This window comes from Prionailurus viverrinus, chromosome A1, assembly GCF_022837055.1.
Source record: "Prionailurus viverrinus isolate Anna chromosome A1, UM_Priviv_1.0, whole genome shotgun sequence".
In the NCBI taxonomy this organism is placed as follows: Eukaryota; Metazoa; Chordata; class Mammalia; order Carnivora; family Felidae; genus Prionailurus; species Prionailurus viverrinus.
Window position 1 is genome coordinate 236,072,064 of NC_062561.1, and position 27,801 is coordinate 236,099,864.

Below are 27,801 nucleotides of genomic sequence, written 5' to 3' on the forward strand. Positions count from 1 at the left end.
CCGCGAAGCTGCCGGAGCCGGGACTCGCACCCTGGGGGCTGCGGTTCGGAGGCGCCTCCCCCTCCCCCTAGCTCGCGGCTCTCCGGGAACCCGGGGACCGGCGCTTTGCGCTTCGGCCCCGCAGGCCCCCGCAGGCCCGGGGGCGGCGCAGGCGCGGAGCCGGGGTCCTCGCGCCCCAGCCCGGAAGTCCGCGCGGCCGACGGTGGCGGGGCGCTGTGTGCGGGCGGCGTGCGCGGCCGCGTGGGCCATGGGTCGGCGGGCGCGGGGCCGGCGGCTCCAGCCGCGGCCGCAGGGAGCGGAGGACGGCGCCGAGGGCGGCGGGAAGCGCCGTGAGGCGGTAGGAGTCGGGGCGAGGGCGGGCCGGGTCCCCCGTCCGCCGCCCGGCCCCCGAGGCCCGCGGGACGGCGCGGGGCGGCTCCTCCGGCCCTGAGTAGACCCCTCTTTCGTTCCTCAGGGCTGGGAAGGCGGGTACCCCGAGATCGTCAAGGAGAACAAGCTCTTCGAGCACTACTACCAGGAGCTCAAGATCGTGCCCGAGGGAGAGTGGGACCAGTTCATGGAAGCTCTCAGGGAGCCCCTCCCCGCCACCCTACGAATTACTGGCTACAAGAGGTAAGGGGCCGCGCCCAGCCTTCCTGTGCCGGGGGAGTTGGGGCTGGCTAGAGACACGGGCGCCCCCGTCACCCCGATAAGTGCTGCGGTGCTGGAGAGCTGCTGCTCGTCGGCGCTGTGGACCCGAGGGTCTGCAAACATAGCACGGAGGAGGGAGCACGAGGGTCGGACCGAACAGGCCGAGGAGGTGTTGCAAGGTGGGAGGCTAGGATCAGACGTGAAAGTGCGATCCGAGAGGGATTCGTGAGCTGAGGACGCCTCCCCCTTTGCAAGGCGTGAACGTTAGTGGCGTTCCAGAGTTCCTGTGAAACTCCGCGTCTCTGTCCGTTGCATCTTTCCGAGAGGAGTTGCAAGCAAATGAGAACCTGTGGGAATGTTTAGGAGGGAAGGAATGCAGGTAGTAGTCCCTTTAGCTTATCGGTTAGCCAAGGAGCAGCTCGGATTGTTTAAACTCTGAAGGAAGAGGAAAAGGCCAGGATGCAAGAATGTCTTCGGCGCTAAGATGGTTTTTGTTTTAAAACACTTGTCATCTTAGATTCATTCATAGTAGTCTTTCCGATGGGTTTGAAACTTACTTTTTTTTTTTTAAATAGCCATGCAAAAGAGATTCTCCATTGCTTAAAGAACAAGTATTTCAAGGAACTGGAGGACCTGGAGGTGGACGGTCAGAAAGTTGAAGTTCCCCAGCCCCTGAGTTGGTAGGTAAAACAAGTCTTCATCCTGTTGGATGTTTCTTTGGGATTTTAGTCTTTGTCGTTTGGCTGCGTCTTTTCTGGGCAACGTGTTTGTTAGGAACGTGCGAGAATCTGAAGGTACTTTATAGACACCCTTGTGTTCTTTTTACGCGGTACTTTCTATCCGTGTTACTTTATACTGGAGTATATAGCTTTTCACGCGTGATTTGCAGCTGTCCCGGAGTCATTCAGTTCAGTTAATTTTTCCAAGTGCATCAGCCTCTGTCCTTCCATGATGGACACTTCTACCTATTTTCACCTGCACCCCTTGTTTTCTCACGTCAGAACTGCTGCTGTGTGGTTTCTACCTTCAGCAGAAGGATACAGTCCACCTGACCAGGGTCGCCACGGACCAGTCCAGCTGATTGTGGATTTCTGCTGTGTCCAGCGCTGGTGGGGACTCCTGCCCTCCGTGCTGACCCTTTCTTTACTTGCCCTGGAAGTATCCTGTGGATTATTTGCTCCTCATGGCCTAGTTCAGGTCTCAGTGAAGTGAAGGCAGTCCCAAAAGTCTTGGAAGGTGCCTGGAGTATTCATGCACAGACTCCAGAGGCGCCAAGCCCAGGGTAATCTGTAAACATAAAAGTCATTGAATTGTTAGAGTTCCACATTTCGGATTATCAACTTTGAGGCATTGTGAGTCCTCCCAAAGCGATGATTTTAAATGATTGCTGTAAAAAGCTGAATTTTCTCTTCCAGGGGTCATACGGGTTTTCCAGTGGCCATATCACAGATGTGTGCAGCACACACAGTTGGAGTGAATGCAGACTGGCCAAACGTTTAAGTCTGCATTCAGCCAAGCTCAAGAGCAGATACACCATTATAGAATGCACTTCTTGGATATGAAAATAAATCTATGGTTTTAAGCCAAAAAAATACCATGATGGATTTTGTACGAAGATTTTAAAAGCTCAAATGTTCTAATGCAGGAAATGACTTGAGTGGTTACTAGATGCATGGACCCCTGTACTGAGGTCATTAGAAAAGGAATGTTTTTCCAACTGCTGTACCTGTGACATTGCTAGGTCACCTCGCCTTCGCATAATCCAGCTTCCTCTGCTGTCTTAGTAACCAGGTTACAGACTTAACTCCCCCCAGTGCCTTGGTTTGGAGATTGGACTGATGTTACTGGTGTTTGTAGCAGGGGCCATCTGATATTTTCAGAAGTGGGTTTAAGGTTGTGTTTGTGTACGTTTCTAATAGTTCTGCATGTGTTGACTGCTTCACATAATCACCTGAAAACATTTGTTCCTTCAGCCTTACATTTAGAAATGAAGTTTTTTGGAAGAGCAAGTCTGGCCCGTAGGAGGAGCTGAAAAGCGTGCATCCTGTAAGGGAAGAAGTGCTTCTGGGTGGGTCATTGTGGGACTTCTCTTCTGCAGGTTCCAAAAGATCTATGAGAATTAGTCTTGCTATTTTTATCGTTTACTGGAAACTACAGTTAAAATTTTGTTTGATTAGCCCTTTTAACATTTTTTTTTTTAACGTGTATTCATTTTTGAGAGACAGAGTGCAAACAGAAATGGGGCAGAGAGAGAGGGAGACACAGAATCCGAAACAGGATCCCAGGTTCCGAGCTCTCAGCACAGAGCCCGATGCGAGGCTCGAACTCAGACCATGAGATCGTGTCCTGAGCCACCCCAGTCGCCCTGCCCTTTTAACATTTGACAGACACTTTTCCATCTTGATTGTTGAAGAATGGCGATGGGTACCTGAAAAGGCAGATCTCCAACATCTGAGAAAGGTCCTGTGGGTTGTTTGGTTGAAGGATGAACGGGAGTGATTCTAGTAACTACCAGTCATTCTCCACTTTCATCTGAGCACACAGCTAAAGGGTGTAAACAACTCAAATACTGCCCTATGTGGGTTCCTAATGGTCAGCTTTTCCATGATCTGTGACAGTTACATGACAAGTTGTACTGTACAAACGTTCAGTCACAGTCACTCGTCAGGTGTAGGCTACCCATAGATCTCTCAGCAAGCAAGCAAAGAAGACACTTCTGGTGGTTTTCTGTATGGCTCGAAAAACAAGTAGGTCGTAAAATATTCTAAATTTTTTGGTATATGGTAGAATTAAATTTAGGAAAGCGTTTTGGGGAGTCATGATATTTTTTTTATTTTTTTTTTTATTAAAAAAAAATTTTTTTAATGTTTATTTTTGAGAGAAAGAGTGAGCAGGGGAGGGTCAGAGAGAGGGAGACACAGAGTTGGAAGCAGGCTCCAGGCTCTGAGCTGTCAGCACAGAGCCCAATGCAGGGCTCGAAGTCATGGACCACGAGATCATGACCTGAGCTGAAGCCGGACGCCCGACCAACTGAGCCACCCAGGTGCCCCGGGGAGTCATGATATTTTAAATGATTTATTAACAAATTTATTTGAGAGAGAGACACAGGACGGTCAGAGAGAGAGGGAGGGAGAGAATCCCAAGCAGGCTCCACACCGTCAGCGCAGAGCCCAACTTAGGGTTTGGACTCACAAACCATGAGATCGTGACCTAAGCCAAAACCCGAGAGTCGGGACGCTTGACCAACTGAACCACCAGGCACCCCAAGGGAGCCATGCTTTTCTTGAAGGAATATTAAGTATAGGACGCATAGCTCGGACTGATTTCTTTTTTACCTTTTTGTAGACTCAGAACTGTAAGGAATTATCCCAAAGTATTTTTATAAAAGCCTCTTTTTGATGATCAGTTGTTGAGAATACACCTTATTGTCATTCTGTTTGTGTCCTTTTCAGTGTCTGGATTGAAGGTGACTTCTCGTAAATGTTACTTTTCCCTTGTAAGAATTCACGAGGCATAAAGATGACAGTGGTGCTTTTACTTTATCCTCAGAAGACACAACAAATTTCCAAATAGGACTTTAAAGACTGAGGAGTTACAGTCAAATTGTGTTAACTAAAAACTATATTAGTGCTTTAAAGATATTTTATTTGATGTTAAAATCTACAGAGGTTTTTTTTTTTTTTTTTAAATGGTTTTATTTGTTTTTGATAGTGTGCAGGAGAGGTTGCAGAGAGAGAGGGAGACAGAGAATCCGAAGCAGCTCCAGGGTCCAAGCTGTCAGCACAGAGCCGGATGCAGGGCTTGAACCCATGAACTGTGAGATCATGACCTGAGCCGAAGTCAGACGCTTAACCGACTGAGCCACCCTGGTGCCCCTTAAGTATTTTTTTTGTGACATTAGTAGCTTTCACGACCTTAACCACTTGGAGAAGAATTTTGACCTTAGTAAACTTAACGTTTTTTAACTATTGGAAATTCAGTCTAAAAGGCACGTAAGGAAATGTTTGCTCTGGCTCTATCTGGACTGTTGACCTATATTTGAAAATGAAAATTCAGCTATTGACGAATAATTATGGCGTGTGGCATTCAAATTTATGATGTGTTGGTGATTTGCTATGGCAGTCCCTTGCAAAATTCACTGTCTCTGATAGCAGGCAGTTCAGGGTTGCAAGGAATTATATAAAACGAAGTGTCTGGCTCTCCAGTCTTGGAAGGGTTGCGTTGGAACAGCAGAACTTGCAGACCCTGCAGGGGAAGGCACATTTGAATGTGTTCCGCGCTTCACCTCCAAGGAGGCCAAAGGGAAGAGTTCAGAGTAAACGCTTTAATTGCCGAGTAAGTATGATTGTGTTTTGGTTTTAGGTTTTTGAAGCAGGTTAAATACTGAAGAAGGAAGCAGGCATAGGAAATAGAGACAAGGTGCTGAGACACTTGGGGGGTGGCCACAGAGAGATTCAGCCAGTTTAATCTTTATTACCTGGTGGAAAGTACTTCTCAAGACATGTCCCGTAATCTGACAGTTGGGTCATGTCTTAAAATCTCAAGGCCTGAGTTTCTTTCAAGTAATCACTCTGCTTCATGGGAGTCAGATGTATTGTTTTGCCAGTGTTCTCATTTCACTTTCATGGCTGTCACCTTAGCTGCAACTGACACGTGGAAATATTGTCATCCTGCATTGTTAAATTGAGCTGGTTGTTCCCTTGAGACTGAGCTGTAAGTACTAAGACCGCAGTGAGACCACCGAGTACCATGTTGTGTGTAGCTTGGGCCTGGGTCCTTGGAGCAAGGCTCTGTGTCACAGCAGTGTGCCTCCCGGAGCCGTTGGAGCTCAGTGATCAGGGCTGAGCCACGTTTGAAGAGGTCTGTGTCCTGGGGCGCCTGGATGGCCCAGTCGGTTAAGCGTCTGACTGCGGCTCAGGTCTTGATCTCGCGGTTCGTGGGTTCGAGCCCCGCGTTGGGCCCTCTGCTGACAGCTCAGAGCCTGGAGTCTGCTTTGGATTCTATATCTCCTTCTCTCTGTCCCTCCCCCGATTGCATGCACACACACGGTGTCTCCCCCCCCCCCCTCGCGCGCGCTAAAAAATAAACGTTAAAAAAGAGACCTATTAATCAGCGATGTCATCATCACAGAAAGTTTAAACGCGTGTATGGAAACGGCAGGAGAAGTTTCTTCATTCTCGGGTGTGTGTAAATAACAGCCTGGCCGTGCTGGTCAACACAGTGGCGCTAAGGTTTTCTGGTGTATAAGACAGTTGAGTACGTTATCGGGCTGTTTTGTTTTAGACGTGGTGAGAGATACAGCGGGAAAGGTTGCAATTACGTGTTCGCCAGGCCTTCTGATGGGTCCTCGACTGCATTCTTTGATGGTGTGATGTGCGTTTCTTCAATTCGTTACGTCTCTTCCGACAGCCTCTCTACCGTCGTTAACATCGGCGGCGGAGAGCAGAGCAGCTCTTTGTCGTTTCCTCTTGCACGTTCGTCATCGTGGGTCCATGGTGATGTTGTACACATCTCTCTCAAAGCCGTCAGCTCTGCTTTTACTGCCTGGGCCATGATAAGGTTACAGCCGGGCCTCCTATGGCCTAGGGGGCCCCGTGCCGTGCTCGCTGGTGGCCTGCGAAGACCACCAAAGTGAGGAACCGAGCAGAATTGGGTGTCTCTGGTTGCAGGATCTGTGTGAGCAAGGGGTTGTCAAGAGAGCACTTTGATAGATTTAAGCCGTAAACGCTTGCTTTTCCTTCTTTTTGTTTGGTCAGGTATCCAGAAGAACTGGCCTGGCACACAAACTTAAGTCGAAAAATCTTGAGAAAGTCTCCACAGTTGGAAAAGTTTCACCAGTTCCTGGTTAGCGAAACCGAATCTGTGAGTAGATTTCTTTACATCTGTTGGTTTCCTTAAAGCCTTAGCCGCACGTGACTGTCACGGGTATGTTTTCTCCGCACGCGTTCCTGGGAGCGATGAGGTAGATGGGGCACACAGAGAAGCGTGTTTGTCGCCGTTCGTTTCCAGTGATCCACACAGTTGCTCCCTGGTTTGGCTCGTGTCCCGGTGGAACGTAGGGAGGACGTTAGGGAGGACGTCAGGGACGCTTGTCCGCTGGGCGTCCTGTCTTCCTGCCTCTCTGGGGTTTTGGCTGCCACCCAAGCGGACAGAGCACGGCCCTCCGCGCAGTAAGGTGTCCTTCTGGAGACAGCTGTCGGTCTGCTCTCGGTGTATCATCTCTGTTCCTTCCTTGCTCCTGTCTGTACCCCACCTTTGCCCCAAAAAACAGGACCTGAATTTGACGACTCAGGTTCTCCTGTGTGATACCGTGCCCTCGCCCAGTCTCTTTGCCATCCCGAGTCCCTCGATTGTGGGTCAGTGTGTGGACTCACCCTCAGCATCAGACCTCCTCTCCCAAAGTAACTGTGCCCCTCCTGCCCTACGTGATTAAACAGACACCCCTGGGTTTGGCTGTTGTAAGACGAGCTGCTTCCATCTTGGTTTTGGGAATCGTTACTCTCCTGTTTGAAACCAGGGTTCCCCCTTCCTGTCCTCTAGTCTGCTTTCTCTAGCCAAGGAACCCTCTGTGTTTCCCCACATGACGTTTAGTTTTGTTCACTCTGAGCTTCTGGGAACACTGGCAGGACCCCTGTGCTTCCCACGTGTCTCCCCTTGAAGCCGTGATCAGTCTAGAAGCTCTTCACCTTGCCCAGTCCTGACCTCTGCTCCACCTGCAGCTCTTAACTGCCACCCTGGCACTCTGTCCGAGGAGGAAACCCGCTGCCCAGGCTTGTGTTGGCCAGGCTTTCCCCCCACCCCCGTAAGGGAAAAAAACAGGTGCTGCCACATTCTTGGCTCTTCCCTTGCGTGGGTACAAGCAGGGACCGTCTGGCTCTACTTTCGACCTGGGTGGAATGTCAGGTGAGGAGAAACTCAGAACAGTTCCAGTGTGAACGTCAGCAGAGCAGAGGGTTTGTGGGGAGGTGGGTGTCGAGTGTGGGTGGCGTATACGGACCGTAGGGACCCAGTATGGATTTTGGGCCGGGAGTCCGTAGGGTGAGATTGTGCTGGGGTATTCAAAGCTGCCCGCAAACCGCTTCCAAACGTGTATGGAAGAAGTGACTGACTGCCAGGCTGTCTGGTCGGGGACTGTGTGTCCCCATACTACTCAGATGCTTTGAACGAAGACTTGGATGAGGACAGGGCAGACTTACCAGTATCGTACGTATAACCTGGAGCCAGGAGTCCGCATGCCTTGCGAGTGATGGGGAGTCAGATTGTCTTCAGAGACCCCTTGCTGGCCAGAAGATCGGGTTCGGTTGTGAGTCTGTATTTAGGTTCGGACAGATGCTAAGTGTGGGGTAAGTGAAGGCTGCTTGGATGGCTGTTCCGGTACAGAAGACCCAGGTTGTAATGGAGCCCAAGTCTCCCGGCAGCCGAAGTTTCACTGCTTCTTAAAGTACTGTTATCTTCGAGGCGTTCAGTCTTCAGGCTGTTAAAATAGAGTGGTGATTGAGGCGAGTGCTGGACTCCGTCGTGAACGTTTGTCTGAACGTGGAGGGGTCGTCACAGGTCCCCTGAGCCACCAGCAAAGACCTAGAGGACCGTTGGCGTCGTGAGAATGGTAGATCCTGTGTATCTTCGAGGCGGGGAGATGGGAGCGCCGGTCACTGTGTCCATCTTTTTGAGGGGCAGTTAGTTCTCAGGAGTAGAAAGCAGACACGGGCTGTTCCTAAAACCAGATGAGGACTAGAATGGAAGGTACAGGTTTAGCTGAGAGGGAAGGCCCTGCTGGGTGGCTCTCTGTCCTGTGCTTGCAGGGATCGCTCTCTCTGTTGCTGCCGGTGCCTTAGCGCCATTGTCCACCTTTGAGAGTTGCTACCCCCAGCTTCCATTCTTGATGGCGCGTTAGGACCATGTCAGCTTAAATCCTCATTCCTTATAAAATTGAGTATTACACCTGCCTTTCTGATGTCCTAATGGTAAGTTTTGCCATAAACGGCCCTTCTTTGGCCTTGAAATAGCAACCATTTACCCACTAGTATGAAAATATGTCCTGATTACATCATGTGCTGTGTGATAGTATTAGCTGTTTTGTTTCACGTGTGGTGAATAAATGGTCTTTTTTTGTTGCGTATGAAATAATGCCCAATATTGAAATTTTTCTGCCTTTTTAAACATTCTGGTTTTTTTTTTTTTAATTTTCTAAGGGAAATATCAGTCGTCAAGAAGCCGTTAGCATGATTCCACCGCTGTTACTTAATGCTCACCCTCACCATAAGGTATTGTGGATTAGATAGAAAGCACCTTTGTTTATTGACACTTTTTTTTTCTTCATATAATCTTCGGATTTTTCCCGTTTACTTTTGATAGAGAACGCTGTGTATTTTGTTTCAGGTTCTGTTTTTGCATTTTTGTCATATTTAAAATTTACAACCCATAACTTTTCTCCTGTTTTAAGATTTGCTCCCTCATTTACTTACTGCACTGTTTATCTTCAGTGGCCTTGACTGAGTCCATCAGCTTGAAGATCGTAATGGGCACGTACTGAGAACTTGTTACAGGCCAAGCGCTGCTCTGCGCTCTTCTTGTGGATTAATTCATTTTGTTATCTGCACGTCCCTGTGAGGGTAGATGCTGTCACTTTCCTGTTTTTCCAGATGAGGGGAAGGAGGCAAAGGAAAACCAAAGCAATTAGCTCAGGGTCCTGGGGCCAGAAGGGGCCAGGCGGAGATTTGAGGCCGGGTAGTTCTGTCCCTTAGCAGGCTGTCAACAGAAGTGCTGCTTGCACTTTGTGGCCTTGTCCGTTCACCCCTGAATTTATTGCTCCCACTGGTTTCTAGTGCCGTTCTATGCCTGTGATCCCCGGAGGTTCAGTATATCACATTGTAGATTCGTTCTATAAAGAAACGTATTTAGATCTTAGAAATTAAAATACTAGAATGACTCATAAGATTGTTTTAAAGTGAGCGTAGAGTATTTGATATCTTAAAGACGTCAGCCATTTCTTGCTTTTTCATAGATCTTAGATATGTGTGCAGCGCCCGGATCAAAGACCACACAGCTCATTGAGATGTTACACGCCGACATGAACGTCCCTTTCCCAGGTACGCGCTGGGCTGCCCCAGAGGGTCAGTGTGCTCCTGGGCTGGGGTAGGTGAGGTAGAGTGGTGACGTCACTTGTGGGTGGGGTCCTGAAGCCTCCTGTGACAAGCTGATGGCTTTCTGTCTCTGAAACATTTTGCACGCCACTGTGACCAGTTCCCAAGCCACCGTGCTCATATGTGGGGGTGGGACGGTGGCTTCACTTGAGAATTCTGTGTGTCCTCTGAAAGCAGGTGGTGTTTCTCCATTAACTCAGTAGTAGGTAGATTGCAGTTTGAGTTTCCGGTGGTAACATTGTCACGTTGGGTTTTTGTTTCGGTGGGTTTTGTGATGACTCCTCGGCCTCACGAGAGGCTGTAGAGCGTAGTTAGGAGCCGCTATCAGCTGCCCGAGCTTCCCGCCCCCCGCGGCATAGGTGACAGTGTTAGCCCTCGCGCGTCACGTGGGCGTCAGGCCCGGACTCGTGGCTGTTCTGAGCCCTCGGAGTGCTCAGGCCGTTGTAGCATTGCTGGGGCTCCTTCCCCGCGGCTGAGGAATGCTGTCGTTAACTCTCGTGCCGTTTTACGTCCCTCCCTCCCGGCCTTCCCCCTTTCGTGCAAGCCCCCTGCTCCCGCTCTGCTCTAGTGGGCCTGCTTGCTTAGCTTTGTCCTAGGCGTTCTCTTCTCTGACTAATCGCTTTGCTAAAAGGGCTTCCGATTCACAGGGTCTGCAGTGGGGACCCAGCATACAGGTGCAGTATTTTGAACACTTGTCGGGTGATTCTTTTGTTTTCTACAGCTTTGTCTCTCCCCTCAGCCTCCATTTTAGTTGTTAGTGAAGATAATGGAAAAGATGCTTTTGGCATGATAACTGGTACAAAATGAATAGTTGTTGAATAATCGGAAAAATAAATCTTGCGGTTTGGGAATCCTAGGTGACTGTAAAAATCTACGCTGAGCCACCGTTTTGGAGTGCTCAGATAATTCTGGCAAATCTTAAGCTTGGGTGTTACGTTTTGGTGGATTGCTGCTTCTCACCGGCCAACCAGGAGGTTGAGTATTGTAGAAAATTATCCTGCGGGTGCTACATTTCGCCTGACACTATCATTTCATGTTCTCAGAGGGGTTTGTCATTGCGAACGATGTGGACAACAAGCGTTGCTATCTGCTCGTGCATCAGGCCAAAAGGCTGAGCAGCCCCTGCATCATGGTGGTGAACCACGACGCGTCCAGCATACCTCGGCTCACGATAGATGTGAACGGGAAGAAAGAGATTCTCTTCTATGATCGCATTCTGTGTGATGTCCCTTGCAGGTATTTGTGTTATTAAGAGGCCAGAAAGCCGGAAATCCACTAAGGAGATCACATGAGGTGTGGCCTAGATTAACTTGGACACGCGCGCGCACACACACACAATTGTAGGCGCCGTTCTCGGGGCAGCTGGGAGGAGGACAGAGACTCTGTGGCCCTGGACCGTATCCTCACGGTTTTAGTGATGGACAGCACAGCAGAGATAGGGTCCCAAACAAGGAGGTACAAGGCGGGACGGTTGTACAGTCTTCGCAAGAGTTAAACTCCCCGAGAGAATGACAGCAGTGACTCTCGCCGTGGTGGATGTCAGGAATGATTTGTTTGACCCCGTCACTCCTCTTCACACGAGCGGTGACTATGTAAAGCAGTTCGTTGAGGAGCCATACCTAATCAGGTTGGGTTTTTATGGCAAGTCTTAACGTCCTTCGGCACGCTGCAGTTCAGGAGTTGACGCCTTGGAGAAACTTACTGTAATTGCGTGTGTACAGTTGTGTTTGTGCACTGAAGCCATCTTTTAAGTTCCCAGAGTCAGTGACGTAGGTGTTTAAGACTCTGAACACATGGATTTGTCTGTCGGAAAACTCCGTCGGCCCAGAACGCAGTGTTTTGAGTACAATGGCCGATCTCAAACTCTCTCCTTTGAACCGCGGCAGACTGCCTGCCTGTGGCAGAGCTCGTTGTGGAAGCTGTGGTTGGGCATACTGAGTGTGAGTGCGCTTTCAAATCCCGGAAAGGATGCCCCTGTGAAGGGAAGTTTAACACGGGTCACGAGCCACAGTTGTCTGATTTTCCTTTGGGTCAGTGTTTTCCCATCCCTGTGCTCTTCTGGTCAGACACCTAGAATTCCTTGGGGCACCTGGGTGGCTCAGTCAGTTAAGCGTCCGACTTCGGCTCAGGTCATGATCTTGCGGTCTCTGAGTTCGAGCCCCGCGTCGGGCTCTGTGCTGACGGCACGGAGCCTGGATCCTGCTTCGGATTCTTTGTCTCCCTCTCTCTCTGCCCCTCCCCTGTTCACTCTCTGTCTGTTAATAATAAATAAACATTAAAAAAAGAAAGAAAGAAAAGAAACCTAGAATTCCTGTCTCGTGTCATCTTAGGAGAATGTGGTAACCTGAGCACTGAGGCGTAAGCTGAGGAAATCTCTAAACATTACGGCAGAATTTGAAGCCACCACTGTGCAGGCAAGGGATGTCATTTGAAAGCCATTAGGTCTCTCGGGATGTTTTCTCCCCGCGGCCCCTTCCCCTCAAGACAGATACCTAGATGTCCAAGGGACAGTCAACTTTACACAGAAAGCCAGCAGCTCCAGGAATTACCCTGGGAAAAAATGGGTAGATAAAGTTAGATGTGGACAGAAAGATTAATTCATCAGGTCTGTATTGTAAAATTAACATAGAAGTAATTTCTATTAAATAAAAGTAGAAAGTCAAAAATATTTAACTGCTACGCAGAAAGCTCTTGATAAAGAAGTTCCATTGGCTTAATTGAATCCACTGTGGAAAATCCCTGTGAGCGCAAGTTTGTTGTTACTCATGTAAATCTGATTAAAATGCCACCGTTGATTCACCGAATTGTTAAGTAACAGGATCCACACGTCTTCTGTATATTCACGGTTCCATGTCCTGGTCTCAAAATTAGTTTTGCTAGTATTTCTGTCACACGGAAGCGTATGTTTACCTCTTTAAGTTTTGAATGAGGTTTTCTGTTCAAATCTGTTATTTCCTTACTTAATTGCAAATTCAAGTATAACTTAAAAGTTTAATGTAATTAGAGTGGCCCCGAAAGCAGAAATAGAAAGTTGATTGTAGTCTGTGAGAGTTTAGCTGTTCTGGTTGGTGTTTATAATAACAATAACCTGTTTTGTAATTTAGCTGGAATAGGACATAATTGATAAATTCGAATCGTCTACCTGAACAGACCTGTAAGTTCTTAAATACTTTCCTTTCCAGTGGGGATGGCACTATGAGAAAAAACATTGATGTTTGGAAAAAGTGGACGACCTTGAACAGCCTGCAGCTGCACGGGTGAGTCCGGCGTCCCACAGGCAGGGTCGGGAAGGGTTATCGCCCAGTTTCGTAACTCGGTGCCCGGATCTTGAGTTCACCGGACTCTAAGGGCCAATTAATGGTCGTCTTTGAGAGAGTTTGCTTACGTATCAGAAGCGGTTGTTTTTGGAACATTTTCGGAGTAGTAAACTGAAGACCATATGCATTTCAGGTACACATTTGTTTAAAATGCTTTTTGGGACCATTTCCTGTAATATATCAAACCTCTGTTTTCCACAAAATAACCTAACTTAGTGTCTCACTCATCTTCTCTCTGCTTTCTGTTCTTTTGTGTTGAATTATTTGGCTTAACATTTTGATCTCAAATATTTATTGACTGTCTTTAAAGAAAATTTGGAAAAATTCTTAAAAGTAGAAGGAAAAAGAACATCTCATAAGTCAAAGATAACTTCTGTAATGTCTGACGCCTTTCAGTGGTTTTTCTGTGTGTAGGGATGTTAGCCACACCAGTTTGGATTATATTGTCTACAGGACTATGTCCTTTTTTCCTTTTAACATTAAAATTACACATTCGTAATTGTAGACTTGTGGGCGGTCTGCAGTGTCCTAATGAGTATTCACCGTAAATAATGCCGGCGGGAGATGGTTTCTCTGTTAAATAGTTTATTGCTTTTGTGAAGTAGGTATTAGGATTAGAAAGTGCTAAGGGTTATGAGTTGTTCGTAGAAAGAAAAGTCACATATCTGCACAGGTACGGAGGCCTCTTCACAGTGAAACTCCCGTAATGTGTTGCTTTCAGTCATTAGCTTCGTGCTTTGCTCGTTGGCATGTTGGGAAAGGCTAACAGAATAGCAAACGTGTTGTTTAGACGGACACATGCTGATTTGGTGAACACGAACCACCTCCTGTGGGTTTACTCTAACTTCATTTGCAGCCTTAAAGAGTTCTTTTCCTCGGGGTTGTTTTGTAATTTGTCATAAGTCTGTCATGACAATGTGTAACGAACACGTGGTATGGTAGGTGCCTGCGCTCTGTGGGCCACACGGACACGTTCGGTCCCAGGGTGACCTGGTGTCCACCCTTAGCTTACAGCTGCGGATCGCCACGCGTGGTGCTGAGCAGCTGGTGGAGGGCGGTCGCATGGTGTACTCCACGTGCTCGCTGAACCCCATCGAAGACGAGGCGGTCATAGCGTCTTTGCTGGAGAAAAGTGAAGGTAAGAGTCTATATTCTCGTGGACCTTTCCCTGGGCATTTGCTAAATTAGACTCTAAACCCTACGGTGAGGTGCCCTGACTTAAAAACACGCTTATGTGGCGGATGTGTCGTAGTTAATGAATTTCGAGGATTGTCTGTTTCATATGTTTCGTTATCTCTCGAGTTTGAAAGACGATGTCCGTCCTTACCACGATGGTTTTTTTGAAAGAATTGTAGTTGTGGTAAAACACTCGCAACTTGAAGTTTTACCACCTTAACTGTTTTAAAGCCTACGTTTCCGTCGCGTTAGGAACACGTTGTCGCGTAGCCGGTCTCCAGAGCTCTTGGTCTTGCAAAACTGGAATTATGGACCCGTGAAACCAGTCCCCACTTTCCTGTTTGCGGTCTCGAGTCTGTCTAGGGATCGCTAGGGATCTCCCTGTGGGATCATGCTGTATCTGTGACTGGCGTAGCTCACCCAGCACACTGTCCTCGGGGTTCATCCACGCTGTAGCAGGTGACAGAATTCCCTTCCTTCAGCCTTCAAGGCTGAACATCTCCCACGTCAGGCCTACACCACATTTTGTTGACCCCATTCATCTGTCCATGGACGCGAGTTGCTTCCTCGGTTTAGCTGTTGGGCATAGTGCGTCTGTGACCCCAGCTGTACACGCAGCTCAGGACCCTGCTTTCAGTTTTCTTGGTGAGTATCTTCTGGAATTGCTGGATGATGATGATTCACTGCTCAGTTTGGAGGGCATTCCCGCCGACGGTGCATAGATCCTGACTTCTCCACGTCCTCACCAGCCCTTGTTATTTTCCGTGTTTGTGGCGGTAGGCGTCCTAACGGGTGTGAGGTCTTACCACACTGCTGGATACGGACAAACTGGACAAGTGCCTAAAATGTTTTTAAACCAGTTTTCACAACGTCTTGTCGTAAAATATTTCTTCCTTTGTGTAAGCTTTTACTGAAATGTTAGCTTTTCCCGTCATCTTGTCCTTAAAGGAAATAACGAGGAGTTTCAAACTAACTACGATCCAGAATAAGACACTTCCAAACTTACCACATGCACGTGTATGAAGTAGCTTGAAACCTGACTGAAAGCCAACTGTCTAGGCTTCCAGTTACCTTGTTCTCAGTGCCTGGTTGACCCGTGCCGTGGGTCTGCCCTTAGTTGTTCACCCCTTCGGAGTCCTCTCGATTGGAATTTTGTGTGTTTGGTTTCCTCAAACCTGCACTAGAATTTGGTGTTTGCTTTTAACAAAGTAAGAATATTCAGACAGCATAGTAGAAGTCAGGGCCGTGCTTTTGTGGGGGGTTTCGTACCGTTCCACCTCGGCCTTGAGGATTCTTTTGCTTCGTTTTTACGATCATGTGCGTTTTCACAGCTTCCGTGGAGCTTTGTTGGACGTTCCCTCTCTGTGAGGCTGTCCAATCTGTATCCACGATCTGTGGATGGAGGTTTATTTGAAAGGATCCCCGGAATGGCCCCATCTTACAACCTCTTGTAATGTTACCGTAGACACGATGCCCTGCTGGCCATTTTTAGGAAACTGGCTTGGGCCTGACACAGAACGTTTACAGATGTTCACAGTTCCCTTTATATGTTGCTTTCTGGTTCTGGGGTGTGTGTTAGACACGAGGGCACGAAGACCGTGTCCTCTAACTGGCGTGTGTGTGTCTAGAAGCCGGGGGTGGAGCGGGCACGGTTGCCGTGGGCTCCCCTGGGACACGGGCGGGACCCTGCCACCACCTCGTTTCTGAAGCTCCGTTTTGCTGTGATGCACACGCCTCAGCGTCCCCCGTTGTAAGGGTACGACTAGTGACCTCACACGCGCATAGTCCTCCCTGCGGTCCGGTCCCCGGCCGTTTCGGTCCCCTGCGCGCCCCCCCCCCCCCCCCCCCCCCCAAGGAGAGCTGCCCGCGTGTGGTCACTGGCTGTGCGGCCCGCACCCCCGACCCACTGAGGTGCTGTGTGTATGGAATTGCCCTCCCTGGGCATTTTGTAGAAATAAATCACACGGTGTGTGATCTCGTGCGTCCGGCTTCTTTGGGTATAAGGTGAAAAGGTTTTATTTTTGGTCCCCAGGTGCCTTGGAGCTCGCTGACGTGTCTTCTGAGCTGCCGGGACTGAAATGGATGCCTGGAATCACACAGTGGAAGGTGATGTTTCTGGGAGGAGCCTGGTTGTGGGAGCACGTACCGCTGAGCAAGCAGGCGCTTTGAGAGAGTCCATATTTGGGTGACTTCCATAAACGCTGCTTTTAGTTACGCGGTCAGTTTTGATGTAGAATTAACTTCAAAACTAGATATAATGACAAATGGTACACAATTATACAAGTATTTTTCTCTGGCAGTGGAAAGGTTTCCCTGTCTTTATTCTGCAGTTAGAAATCAGCTATTTATTCTTATCCCTGTAAGTGTAGCTGTGCTTTATTTTTGTTATTAGCTGGGGTTCAAACTTCATTTCCAATATGAAACAATTCACTCTTCAGTTTTAAACCAGAAACACTCTGAGGCTTGTTAAAAAAAAAAAAAAAGTCTACACGGAAAATGCTGTTTTATAAAACGATCATCGTGTTTTACGGAACACGAGATTATCGCATTTTTACGTGCACACACAGTCTCAGCTTCAGAGAGAAATGAGACTCGCCATTTATTGTGTGGACAGCATTTACATTAGCGCCGTGTGATTTCTTACCGTTGGATAGTGCTGGTAATGCAGAATTCCGCCATCGTGTCCGTAGGTGATGACAAAAGATGGACAGTGGTTTTCAGAGTGGGAGGCTGTTCCTCACGGCAGACACACCCAGATCCGGCCCACCATGTTCCCACCAAAGGACCCGGAGCAGTTACAGGCGATGCATCTGGAGCGGTGGTGGGTTTGTGGGGCTCTCAGAGGCTTGGGGAGGTGGGGACTTCGGGCCCCCGACATTCCTGCGAGGCCTGGGCTATGCCCGTGGCTGACCCCAGGCATGTGAACTTCCCAGCAAGAAAGAAGTTCCCATTTCCTATTGGCTGCTGGCATTGAGCATTTATAAATAACAGAAGCGGAAAGAACTTACACGGTCGTGCTCTGCAAACCGCACGAACTTTCTACACATTACATGCTGGCCGTTCCACATGTGAGGGGGGTGTGAATATTTGCAGGGAGACGTGACTTCTCTGTCACAGATCACCTTTGCAGCTTTTGTCTTAGTACTAGAAGAACGTATTTTCTTTTTTTAATTTTTTTTTTTTTAACATTTATTCATCTTTGAGAGACAGAGCGTGAGTGGGGGAGGAGCAGAGAGAGAGGGAGACAAAGAATCTGCAGCAGGCTTCAGGCTCCGAGCTGTCAGCACAGAGCCAGATGTGGGGCTCGAACTCACAAACTGTGAGATCGTGACCTGAGCCGAAGTCGGACGCTCAACCAACTGAGCCACCCAAGTGCCCCTAAGAGAATGTATTTCCGGTTAAAAAGTTTGCACTGTGTTTTGTTGTTTTTTTTTTTTTTTTTTAGTCTTAGAATATTACCACATCATCAGAATACCGGCGGGTTCTTTGTGGCAGTATTGGTGAAAAAGTCTTCGATGCCGTGGAATAAGCGTCCACCAAAGGCAAGTGACACAGCGCATTACGAGCTCTTTTCGTGTGTTCAAGGCAGGACCATGCTGACCGTGGTCACTGGGGTAGTTTTCGGGTGTGGAGAGCAGCTGTCCATGAGCGTGTGTGTGGCAGGGCCAGGGATTCATCTAAATTTTTACTTTGCAGAAAAGCGGCAGCGTCATAAAGGGATAGGTCCCTGGAGGAGGCAGAGTTGGGCGAATACGCTCCTTCTGCATCTCAAATGCAGATCGAAAAGACACCATGACTGCTCTGTGGCTCAGAGTGCGAGCCCCCCGAGCTGGCTGCGGTGCAGTGTCCCCCGAGAATCCGAGCCCCCCGAGCTGGCTGCGGTGCAGTGTCCCCAGAGGTTGCTTCCGTTCAGCCTGTTGCAGGTTGATAGAGCTCTGCAGCCTCAAGCCGGCCTGTCTTCAACGGTGGCCGTGAGACTTTGTCCAGGCCTGGCTGAAAAGGAGATCGAGTAGGCCCGGCCTGTCTTCCTGAGTCCCCTGCCTCCTGGATGCTGTAGGAGGCCCCGAAGCAGGGAGGTCGGTGAGAGGGCGGTCTTTCGAGTCTTGCAGCGTGGTGTCCGCTCTTCTCTGTATCGACATGACCTCTCTCCGTTAGTGCGTACCTCAGCCTGCGTCGTGTCAGCACGTGGCGGGAATCACAGTCTGAAGGTCAGCATTTCCTTCAGATCAGAGCTTACAGACGTGGACGAATGATGCTTAGCCTTCGGAGAAGCAGAGAGGAGACCGTCCCTGGGTCGTGGCTGATCCAGATGACCTTGTGCACGTAGAGCCCGGCACGGGGGGGGAACCCGCACCTCTGGGCACCACTGTGCTGCCCGAGTCAGAGGCTCGAGGGCAATGCTCGTGGAGCTCGTCTTCTGGACTCCAGGCCCCCCGAGTCCCAGGGCAGGAGCTCTGATCACTGCCCTCTCAGACCTGGAGCGCCAGCTACACGTGTAACTTCCACATTCTTGCAGCTGCTTTGAGACGTGCAAAAACCAAAGCGAAAGTAATTTTAGTAATATTTTATTTATCCCAGCATAAAGGTTTACTGTGTGGTAATCATACAACAAACTATGAATGAGTTATTTTACATGCTTTTGTGCGGTTTTTAAAACCGTGTGAACTTACACTCTGAGATGCCTCTTCCCTGCCCTGGTCACCTCTGAAGTGGTGAGAAAGTGTGCGTGGTGCAGAGCCTGTCGTGTGACACGGTACATCGCCTCGCCACGTGCCGCGTGGACACTCTTGTCCCGGCGCAGCCTACGTGGATGGGCGTCGAACTTGCCTCCAATCCGCCTGCTCCGGCGTGGCGTCACTTGCTTGTTTAGCGTTACTACTGTTTTCCTTTTCTGTTGTTTTTTCAGTTCCTTTTTCCTTTTCATTGAGTCGCTGTGTTTCGGTCACCTGCCCTGCACACGAGCACAGCTCAGCACTGCTGGGGCCGTGCTGAGGACTCCAGTGCCTCGTCCTCAGGATGCCCTGGTGTAGAAGTGAGGCCCGTAAACACGGCTGGAATCCCAGCCAGGGCAGGTGTGCTGGCCAAGTGAGGTTCGACTCGAGCGTTGACAGTGTGCAGAGGTGGCCCGTGGGGAAGGGGCACTTGAGACAGGCTGTGAAGGGCAGGGCCGCATTTCCAGGAGCCCAACAGGGGTGGGCAGGGCATAGGCAGCCTGGGCAGGGGGTTTGGGTGGCTGTTTTTTACTTTTTTTATTTTTTATTTTTTTTAACGTTTATTTATTTTTGACAGAGAGAGACAGAGCATGTGTGGGGGAGTGGCAGAGAGAGAGGGAGACACAGAATCCGAAGCAGGCTCCAGGCTCTGGGCTGTCAGCACAGAACCTGACGCAGGGCTTGAACCCACGAACTGTGAGATAATGACCTGAGCTGAAGTCAGATGCTTAACCGACTGAGCTATCCTGGCGCCCTTGTTTTTTACTTTTAAATTAAACATTTTCTGGGAGGCAGTGTTGCACAGCATGAGTCCCACCAGCTCGTCTGCTTTAGAGCTTCGTGAATTTGGGGGGCATGTTTTTTAAATTATTTTATTTTTTTTAATGTTTTTGTTTATTTTTGAGAGACAGCAAGAGAGAGTGCAAGCAGAGGAGGGACAGAGGGAGACACAATACAAAGCAGGCTCCAGGCTCCCCACTGTCAGCGTAGAGCCTGATGCAGGGTTTGAACCCACAAACCATGAGATCACGACCTGAGCCCAAGTCAGAACTTCGAAAGAAACCATGCCCGTGAATTCTGTTCATCATAGCAAATAGATTTCAGATAGTTGCAAAAATTCTCTTGTCTTTTACGTATAAAATGCTGTAGAAAAACAGGATGCACCTCGGGTGCCGAGGTCCTGTGGCAGTGCAGAGTGGCTTGCTCTCGGAGCGTAAACACACTTGTTCCCGTTGCAGCTGCAGGGCGAGCCCAGAGAGCCTGTGCGGTCGGGCCCCACGGACCCCGCCGAGCTGGAGAGTAAACCGGTCGGTGGAATTGACGACACAGAGATCGCGGAAAGAGCTGAGAACCTAGAGGACAACGGAAGAAAGAAAGACGGAGTGTGTGGGTAAGAAGAGGCCATCCGCCTGGTCCCTGGCGTCCTCGTGTCTTCCGGCCCCTTGGCTCACGTGGCCTCCTGGAGGAGGTGCGGTGTGGGCTCCGCTGTGCCGGACGGGGTGCGGTCCCTGCAGAGCCTGTGTGCGGGGGGCCCGTGCTGCGCAGGCTGAGGAGGAGGGCTGGGCGGGGGGTGGAGAGTGGGCTGCTGGCATCCGATGCTCCCCTCCGACCTGGGCGATGTTTCTCCTGCCTCTGTCTTTAGCCCTCCTCCATCCAAGAAGATGAAGTTGTTTGGGTTTAAAGAAGACCCGTTCGTGTTTATTCCTGAAGACGACCCGTTATTTCCACCGATCCAGTAAGAATTAATTCAGGCTTCTAAATTCTCATCATGAGTGTGTAACTGATCGCATTTCATCATGCCTTGTATTTAGTCGCGTGTAGTATCTCCTTCCACGTAACCGCACGCTAGAGCCGGGTGAAATCCTAGGGAGTGTTCACCACGCACTTCAGTGTAGGCGGCCAGCGACCGAGAAGTGCCCGGGGCCAGGGGGTGGGGGGCACTGTGGCCCCGAATGTCCGTGACCCAGCTGAGCTTCCAGATCGGGGGGCTGCCTGCCTGGGCGCCCGTGTGGGAAGGGGAGAAGAGTGGGTCTGGGTGGGAGGTTGGGGACCCTGATTGGAAACCTCCAAGCGGAACAGAGAGGAAGGTTGAGGGTAAGCAGCTCCCGCCGTTCATCTTCCCGTCAGTATACATTTCCCACGGTGGGCACTTGTGCTGCATGTGGGTGACTGGTCCTTCTCTCGGGTCTGCCCCTTAGGGCGTTTCTCAAGTAGCAGAGGTGTTCTCTCAGGTCCTGGTCACTGGAGCAGCAGGTGACGGAGAGGCCTCGCACTCGTCTGCCCACGTCCCTGGTCTAGTTGTGCCGCAAGTAAAACTTGCCTGGGGTTTTGGGTGAACTCGATCGAGCTTAGGAGACGGGACCGCGCAGCAGAGCGGGTGCCGTAAGCCACAGTCTTGAAACCGAATTCTGTGGGGGAAGAGCGTCCTGCTTGGAGACCATCTGTCACACTTGAACCGAACTCGTCAGCAGCTCTGTCTTGTGCGTAGGAAATTTTACGCGTTGGATCCTTCATTCCCAAAGAGGAATTTGTTGACTCGAACCACAGAAGGGAAGAAAAGGCAACTCTACATGGTCTCCAAGGAGCTGAGGAACGTCCTGCTGAATAACAGCGAGAGGGTGAAGGTACGCCGTGCGTGGGACTGCCGGACGGCCCGGCTGGGTGCGCTTCCGGGGTGGCTCGCACAGGGGCCCTGAGCCCCGCCCAGCAGGTGCGGGCTGCGCTCGGCGGGCGTGTCCGGAGGACGGAACGGGGCGTCCACAGCTCCGGCTGCTGCTCCTGGGCGCTCTTGCTGTTACGGGCCCTTCTGTTCTCCTTCGTTTCTCTGCCCCTAGGCCCTGCCTTCATTGCTCTGCTCTTTTCCCAACTGCTTCCTCCCTGGCAGATCTCCAGGTGTGGTCTGGAGGTGCACGACATCTAAATTGTTTCCGAACCAATGCTGAGACCTCATTTCCGCCCCTTCTGCTCTGCTCGCTTGGGTGTCTCCTAGTGTTTTCCAGGGCGACGGCCTCCTTGCTCTTGACGGCCCACGGAATGTGTGTGTCGTGTCCCTGCGTCTTCAGAGCTTTCCTGGTTTTAATGTCTGTTGTGGTGATTGTTAGTCGATCTAAGCCACCTAAAGCCAACGCCGTTTGAGAGCGTCAGGCTAGGAGAACCCCTGCTCCGATCCCACGACTTCCACAGCTTTGCCGTCTCTTCTGTCAGCACGTCCTCGCGGCTCTGCCTTGTGGTGGAAGGGAGTATTTTAATCGACTGTTTGCCTTTTGGTCATAACGTGTTTCGTCTTGTGTCTTCACCGACAGGTTATAAACACTGGGATAAAAGTCTGGTGTCGGAATAACAGTGGCGAAGAGTTTGATTGTGCTTTTCGGTTAGCGCAGGAGGTAATTTGGGAAAGAGACTTGGGGTAGCAGCAGCCGTGAGCTGACCTGCCATGCTCTGTGGCTGTTGCTGAGCTAGTCCGAGGGTCCGGGCGAATAGAGCCCTGCCGGCTTCTTTGACTCCCCTGGGCACGCTCGCTTACACATTCTCCAGGGGCTGTGGTGAGGGGAGGGTTGGGCGTGGCATGTGGAAAGGCCCTGGGGACAGTGGGTGATTGTTACAGTTCATAATGGTGGCGTCTCTTTATTCCCCGCAGGGAATATACACGTTGTATCCATTTATTAATTCAAGAATTATCACTGTGTCAATGGAAGATGTTAAGATTCTGTTAACCCAGGAAAACCCATTTTTTAGAAAACTTAGCAGTGAGACCTACAGCCAAGCCAAGGACTTGGGTAAGCAGTTTAACTTGCATAGAAGCATAATTTGCTCTTATAAAGACAGTGAGGATGTCGGTGTTCAAGCTGCTTAGATCTTCTTCCGTCTTACGTTTAATACAGCATGGCTTTCTTTTTACTGTCATTTTCCAGAGGGCTTTGTGGAAATGGGATTGGTGTCTTAGCACGCTGAGGGTCAGAGGCATCCATTACATTGCCCTGCTTCCCAGGCCTTCGTGGGGGGAGGGGGGGTGCTCTGTGGGTGCTGGGGCCTGGGCGTCCTGTGCGGAGGCACAGGGCACTCACCAGCACAGGCCGTCAGGTTCGTTTGGCATTGAATCAGCCAGCTTGAAGCAGGCTGCTTTCCTAGCCCGCCAAAAAAGGTTGTTGGTCATGTTGTTTGGGTGTTTCATAAACTTTCCACTTCAAGTTATTCTGGTGATGTTTTCACCTAAGAATAAAAATAATCCCACCAGAGGTGGTAAGTTTTCTTTTCATTCTTGTTGTTTACTACGTGTTCACTGTTTCTGGCTCAGTTTGCACACACACTGCACCCACGAAGCTACTGTGGGTCTGTGTTTTCTGTTCGGAACGGAAGGGCGTAAAGCGTGCTGGGTGGACGCGGTGTCCCGTGGTCCCGGCAGGAGCCGCACCTGAAGTAGGCACGATCGCAGGGACGAGGGCACCGTCTCGTTTCCTTCTTCGTCTTCATCCTGCAGGGGGGTGGTGGCGGTCTCGTTGTTGACGGTTCTCACGTGTGTGTCATGCTGTTTCTGGAAGTTGGAGCACTTACGTGTTTCGTCTCAAATTTTGAGGATTCACCCGTAGTTTTCCCCATCCCCCTGCTGCTGAGAGTGACGGAGAGGCTTCCCAGAAATGCCTGAGGGTCCCACCCATCCTCTGCCAGGCTGCGTGGACCGCCCACTCGGTGCCGGGCTTGCCAGAGGCTCTGCGTGTCCGGGTACAAAGAGTCCCCATCCCCGCACGGAGGTCCTCGAGGCCAGGAGTGCAGGCTGTGTGTTGCTGGCCGTCCACAGTGCCGGACACGCAGACGGCGTCCGTTGACCGGCAGCCTGGCCCATGCTTGTCTGTCTCTTTTCCAGCCAAGGGGAGCATCGTCCTGAAGTACGAGCCGGACCCCACGTAAGTGCGGGCGCTCCTGTCAGCGGAGGGTGGGGGGGTCTGTGGGTGGCCGTGGGGCCTGTCGGGAACGTGCTCCTGAAGATGGCCTTGTGGGAACTTGAGGACAAGCGTTCCGGTACATCATCTTCTCCTAGAATGTTCAGCTTCTACCTAGAGAATTAAACGTATAGAACTTTCTCCCTGTGCCTGGGAAATCTAGCTCTGATTTCTGTCTCCCTCAGAAGGAGCATACAGGTTGAACAGTCAGGAGACGTGGAGTCCTGTCTCTACCGAGGGGTCGGCCAGTGTCCGTGGGTTTCTTGTCATGCGTCAGGCAGCGTTGTTCGAAGGCAGGGTGTGGGGTTTCGCTGAAGCAGACAGACAGCTCACTCACTGACCGCTGTTCCTTGGCGGCCCTCGCGTGCCCACGGACACTAGGTCCCGTGGGCAGCACTTGCTGGAAGCAGGGCAAGGAGCCCAGGGGGCGTGGCCAGTGCACCCCGCTAGGTAGAGGGGAGTGAGGATTTGCACCCAGGGCCACTTTCTCAAGTAAAACCCCTCTTCCGGGAGGAGGAAGAACACGGGGCTGGAGAGGGGTTTGCAGGAGAGCTTAGGTGGGGCCACGGGCCGTGTTCGGGGAGGTGTGTTTGGCCTGACTCTGGGTGGTGACGAGGAAGCTGAGAAGCACCTGTCCGGGGGATGGAACGGGCCGGAAGGCAGCCTGGGTGGAGCTTGTGGAGGTGGGGCAGGCCCCAGCACCCTGCACGGTCTCCACGGCCTCCGGCTGCTGTGAAGACGGTGGCCCAAGCTGTGCGGCATCGGGCAGCAGGGGAGGTGGGAGGCGGGAGCCAGGGACCAAGGGTTGGTGCGTCTGGGGCTGGTGCAGACAAGGTAGGTTGTGGGGGTGAAGGCACGGGAGCTCGTGGGTCGGCTTCTGGCTTTTGACTGGGCAGGTGTCGTCTGATGAAGGGGGAAGCGAGGGCAGAGCTCCCCTGCTGGGTCGGAACGTGCTGGAGACGCTGGCAGGCCGCCGCTCACACGCTTTGGGAAGCGAGGGGACTCGGAGTCCCAGGTGTGGACCTTCGGGGCCCGAGCGTGTCGATGCCGCGTCCACCACAAGCACGGTGCCGGAGCTCCGGAGGGCGGTGTAGACGGGAACCAGGGTTCGCGGGCTCTTGGGCCAGCATCCGAGGTCCGCATCTGTGAAACGGGCACAAAAGGGAGGGGCACGAAGCAGGACAGAGGAGACCCAGGCACACGCCGAGCCGCGGAGCGCCCGTGTCGACCTCACTTGCCGGGTGTCTTCTGTGCACAACGGAGACGGGCTTTCCTGGCGCAGCCGGGCCAGGCGGTGGTTTAGGTGGGGGATGCCTCGCCCGCTCCCGGACCCCCGGAAGGTCCACGTAAAGGAAAAAGGAAGGGCCAGTGGTGTCGGGAACAGGGGGCGGTTTCGCAGAACCGCTCAGACAAGGACCCGGATGTGGTCTTTAGCAATAGTGATGCCAGGTGCTTCTCCCGTGCTGACCTGTTGTACGAGCGGAAAGACAGCTGCGGGGATTACTGGGGAGAAAGCACAGAAAAAGCAAGTGGGAGTTTGGGAATTCCGGTCGATTCCTCTCATCCTTCTTACCAACGTGCTGTCCACGTTTCCCCGCCCCCCGCCCCCCGCCACCCCCCTGGAGAGACGGACACGGGTGTCCTTCCCTCTCTTGGTAGTGGCTTGTTTCTCGTGTTGGTTCAGCCCCTTTTTCTGTTTGTTTTTATTTATTTTTCATTGTTAATTTTTGAGAGACAGAGCACGAGCAGGGGAGGGGCAGAGAGGGAGGGAGACACAGAATCCGAAGCAGGCTCCAGGCTCCGAGCTGTCCGCGCAGAGCCTGACGTGGGGCTCGAACCTACGAGCAGTGAGACCATGACCTGAGCTGAAGTCAGATGCTTAACTGGCTGAGCCACCCAGGCGCCCCTAAAATTTTTTTGTTTTAATGTTTATTTATTCTTTGAGAGAGAGAGAGCACAAGCAGGGGAGGGGCAGAGAGAGAGGGAGACACAGAATCCAAAGCAGGCTCCAGGCTCTTGAGCTGTCAGCACAGGGCCTGACGTGGCTTGAATTCACTAGAGCTGTGAGATCATGACCTGAGCTGAAGTCGGACGCTTAATCGACTAAGTCACCCAGGTGCCCAATATTTATTTTTGAGAGAGAGGGAGAGTGAGCGAGCAGGGGAGGGGCAGAGAGGGAGGGAGACACAGAATCTGAAGCAGGCTCCAGGCTCTGAGCTGTCAGCCCAGAACCCAACGCGGGGCTTGAACTCACGGACCGCGAGATCATGACCTGAGCCCAAGTTGGACGCTCAACGGATCGAGCCACCCGGGAGCCTCCCTGTTTGCTTTTTTAACCTAGAGTGTGTTCCTCTCTCCGCCCACGTCACTGATGCCTGGCGTCGCACGGCGGTGGGACGTGGGGTTAATGGAGCGGGGCTTTAGGAGCCCCAAAACCAGACCGGAGTCTGGTTTGAAAGGCGGCGATGATTGCGTAGTGCTCGTCAGGGACACGGGGGCGGGACAGTCACTGCCACGCCAGCCGAGGAAAGGCCAGCGGGTGGGCAGGGGTCTGAGGCGGATCCCCGGACCGCGGGAGGCGGTGACCCAGCGGGCTGGAAACAAGTGAGCACGGTGCGTGGGGGCCCCGCGCTGCTCTGCGGGGGGGGGGGGGGGCCAAGGAGACTCGGGGTCACCCGGACCGAGGTAGGGGAAGCACTGGGGGTGGCGAGGAAGGGCTGTGCGGCTCCAGGCCCGGCTCTGCAACCTGCAGGGAGCCTCGTCCCCGACGATGGGCGGGGAGGCCCTGGGCAGCCGTGCCTGTTGTCGGTGGTGTGAGGTGTGACCCGTGTTCGCATTTGAGCAGCTGGAAGAAGCTAGAGATTCTGGCACCGGCGGTGTGTGTGAACTCTGGATTTGGGGCTTATTCCACTGGGAGCTTGTAGAAAGAAAAACCGGCCAACGCGAGGATGTCGAGGATAGTTTAGGACGTGAGGAAGTTGCTGATCGGCCTTTGAGAAAACCTTCCGTAGGATCACAGACTGACATGCGCCCCCGGGGTTTGGGCATGTTGTTTCTGGAGAGGTTGCGTGTTCCCCTCTCTAGATGAAGGGAGGACGCTTAACGCTCACGCACAGCCATCTTGTTCGTAGGAAACCGGACACCCTCCAGTGTCCCATCGTGTTATGTGGATGGCGGGGAAAGGCCTCCATTCGGACTTTCGTGCCCAAGAACGAACGGCTTCATTATCTCAGGATGATGGGGCTGGAGGTGCTGGCGGAGAAGAAGAAGGAAGGGGCCGTCCTGGCGCCTGAGAGCGAGGGCGGCTCGGGGCCGCCGGAGGCCGAACGCGGCGTGGAGCCGGCCGCCAGCGCCAGTGTGGACGCGGCCCCGGGCCCCGACCCGGCCGAGGGCGCCCTGCCCCGGTGAGGAGGCCTCCACCTTGGTGCCCAGAGCCAAACCCGGAGCTTCTGACCCACAAAGTGCATATTTTTGGAAACTGGTGGAAATGATAGAACAGTCTGTAAATGACCTCAGTGCTGCTTTCACGATACTCTTTTAGCCCGTTTACGGTTTCTTTGGCGAAGCTGGTCCGTGGTGCGTGTTTCAGGCAGTCGTAGACTTTCACCGTTAAGGTCTTAAACTTCTATCGAGAAACAAAACTGCCCTTGAAGGAATTTTCAGGTCCCTTTTGTTACGCCTCTATTGGGCTTAATTATTGTTTTAATTATTATTTATAGAAAGAATCTAACTCCTGAATCGTCGGAAGACCGTTTTGTAAACCTTAATAGCTGTGAACTTGCACGTTAACAGTGTGACGTTCACATGCGGTGGGCTAATATCTGAAGCCTCGGATGACTTGTGTGCCTTCGTAATAAAAGTCAAATAAACTTTTCTCAGAGGAAGA

General features: G+C 51.5%; 1 protein-coding gene across 1 annotated transcript; it reads left to right on the plus strand.

The window, feature by feature from the left end:
* Nucleotides 1-2: 2 nt before the first annotated feature.
* NSUN2 (NOP2/Sun RNA methyltransferase 2) lies at nt 3-27,801 on the plus strand. The gene is made up of 19 exons (XM_047853490.1): nt 3-337; nt 455-612; nt 1,206-1,310; nt 6,387-6,492; nt 8,823-8,894; nt 9,635-9,719; nt 10,817-11,009; nt 12,956-13,030; nt 14,098-14,228; nt 16,299-16,372; nt 16,957-17,087; nt 17,712-17,808; nt 20,217-20,368; nt 20,621-20,713; nt 21,467-21,602; nt 22,281-22,361; nt 22,616-22,754; nt 23,840-23,879; nt 27,047-27,801. The coding sequence occupies exons 1-19, from the start codon at nt 248-250 to the stop codon at nt 27,321-27,323; spliced, it is 2,235 nt and encodes a 744-aa protein (XP_047709446.1). The 5' UTR covers nt 3-247; the 3' UTR covers nt 27,324-27,801.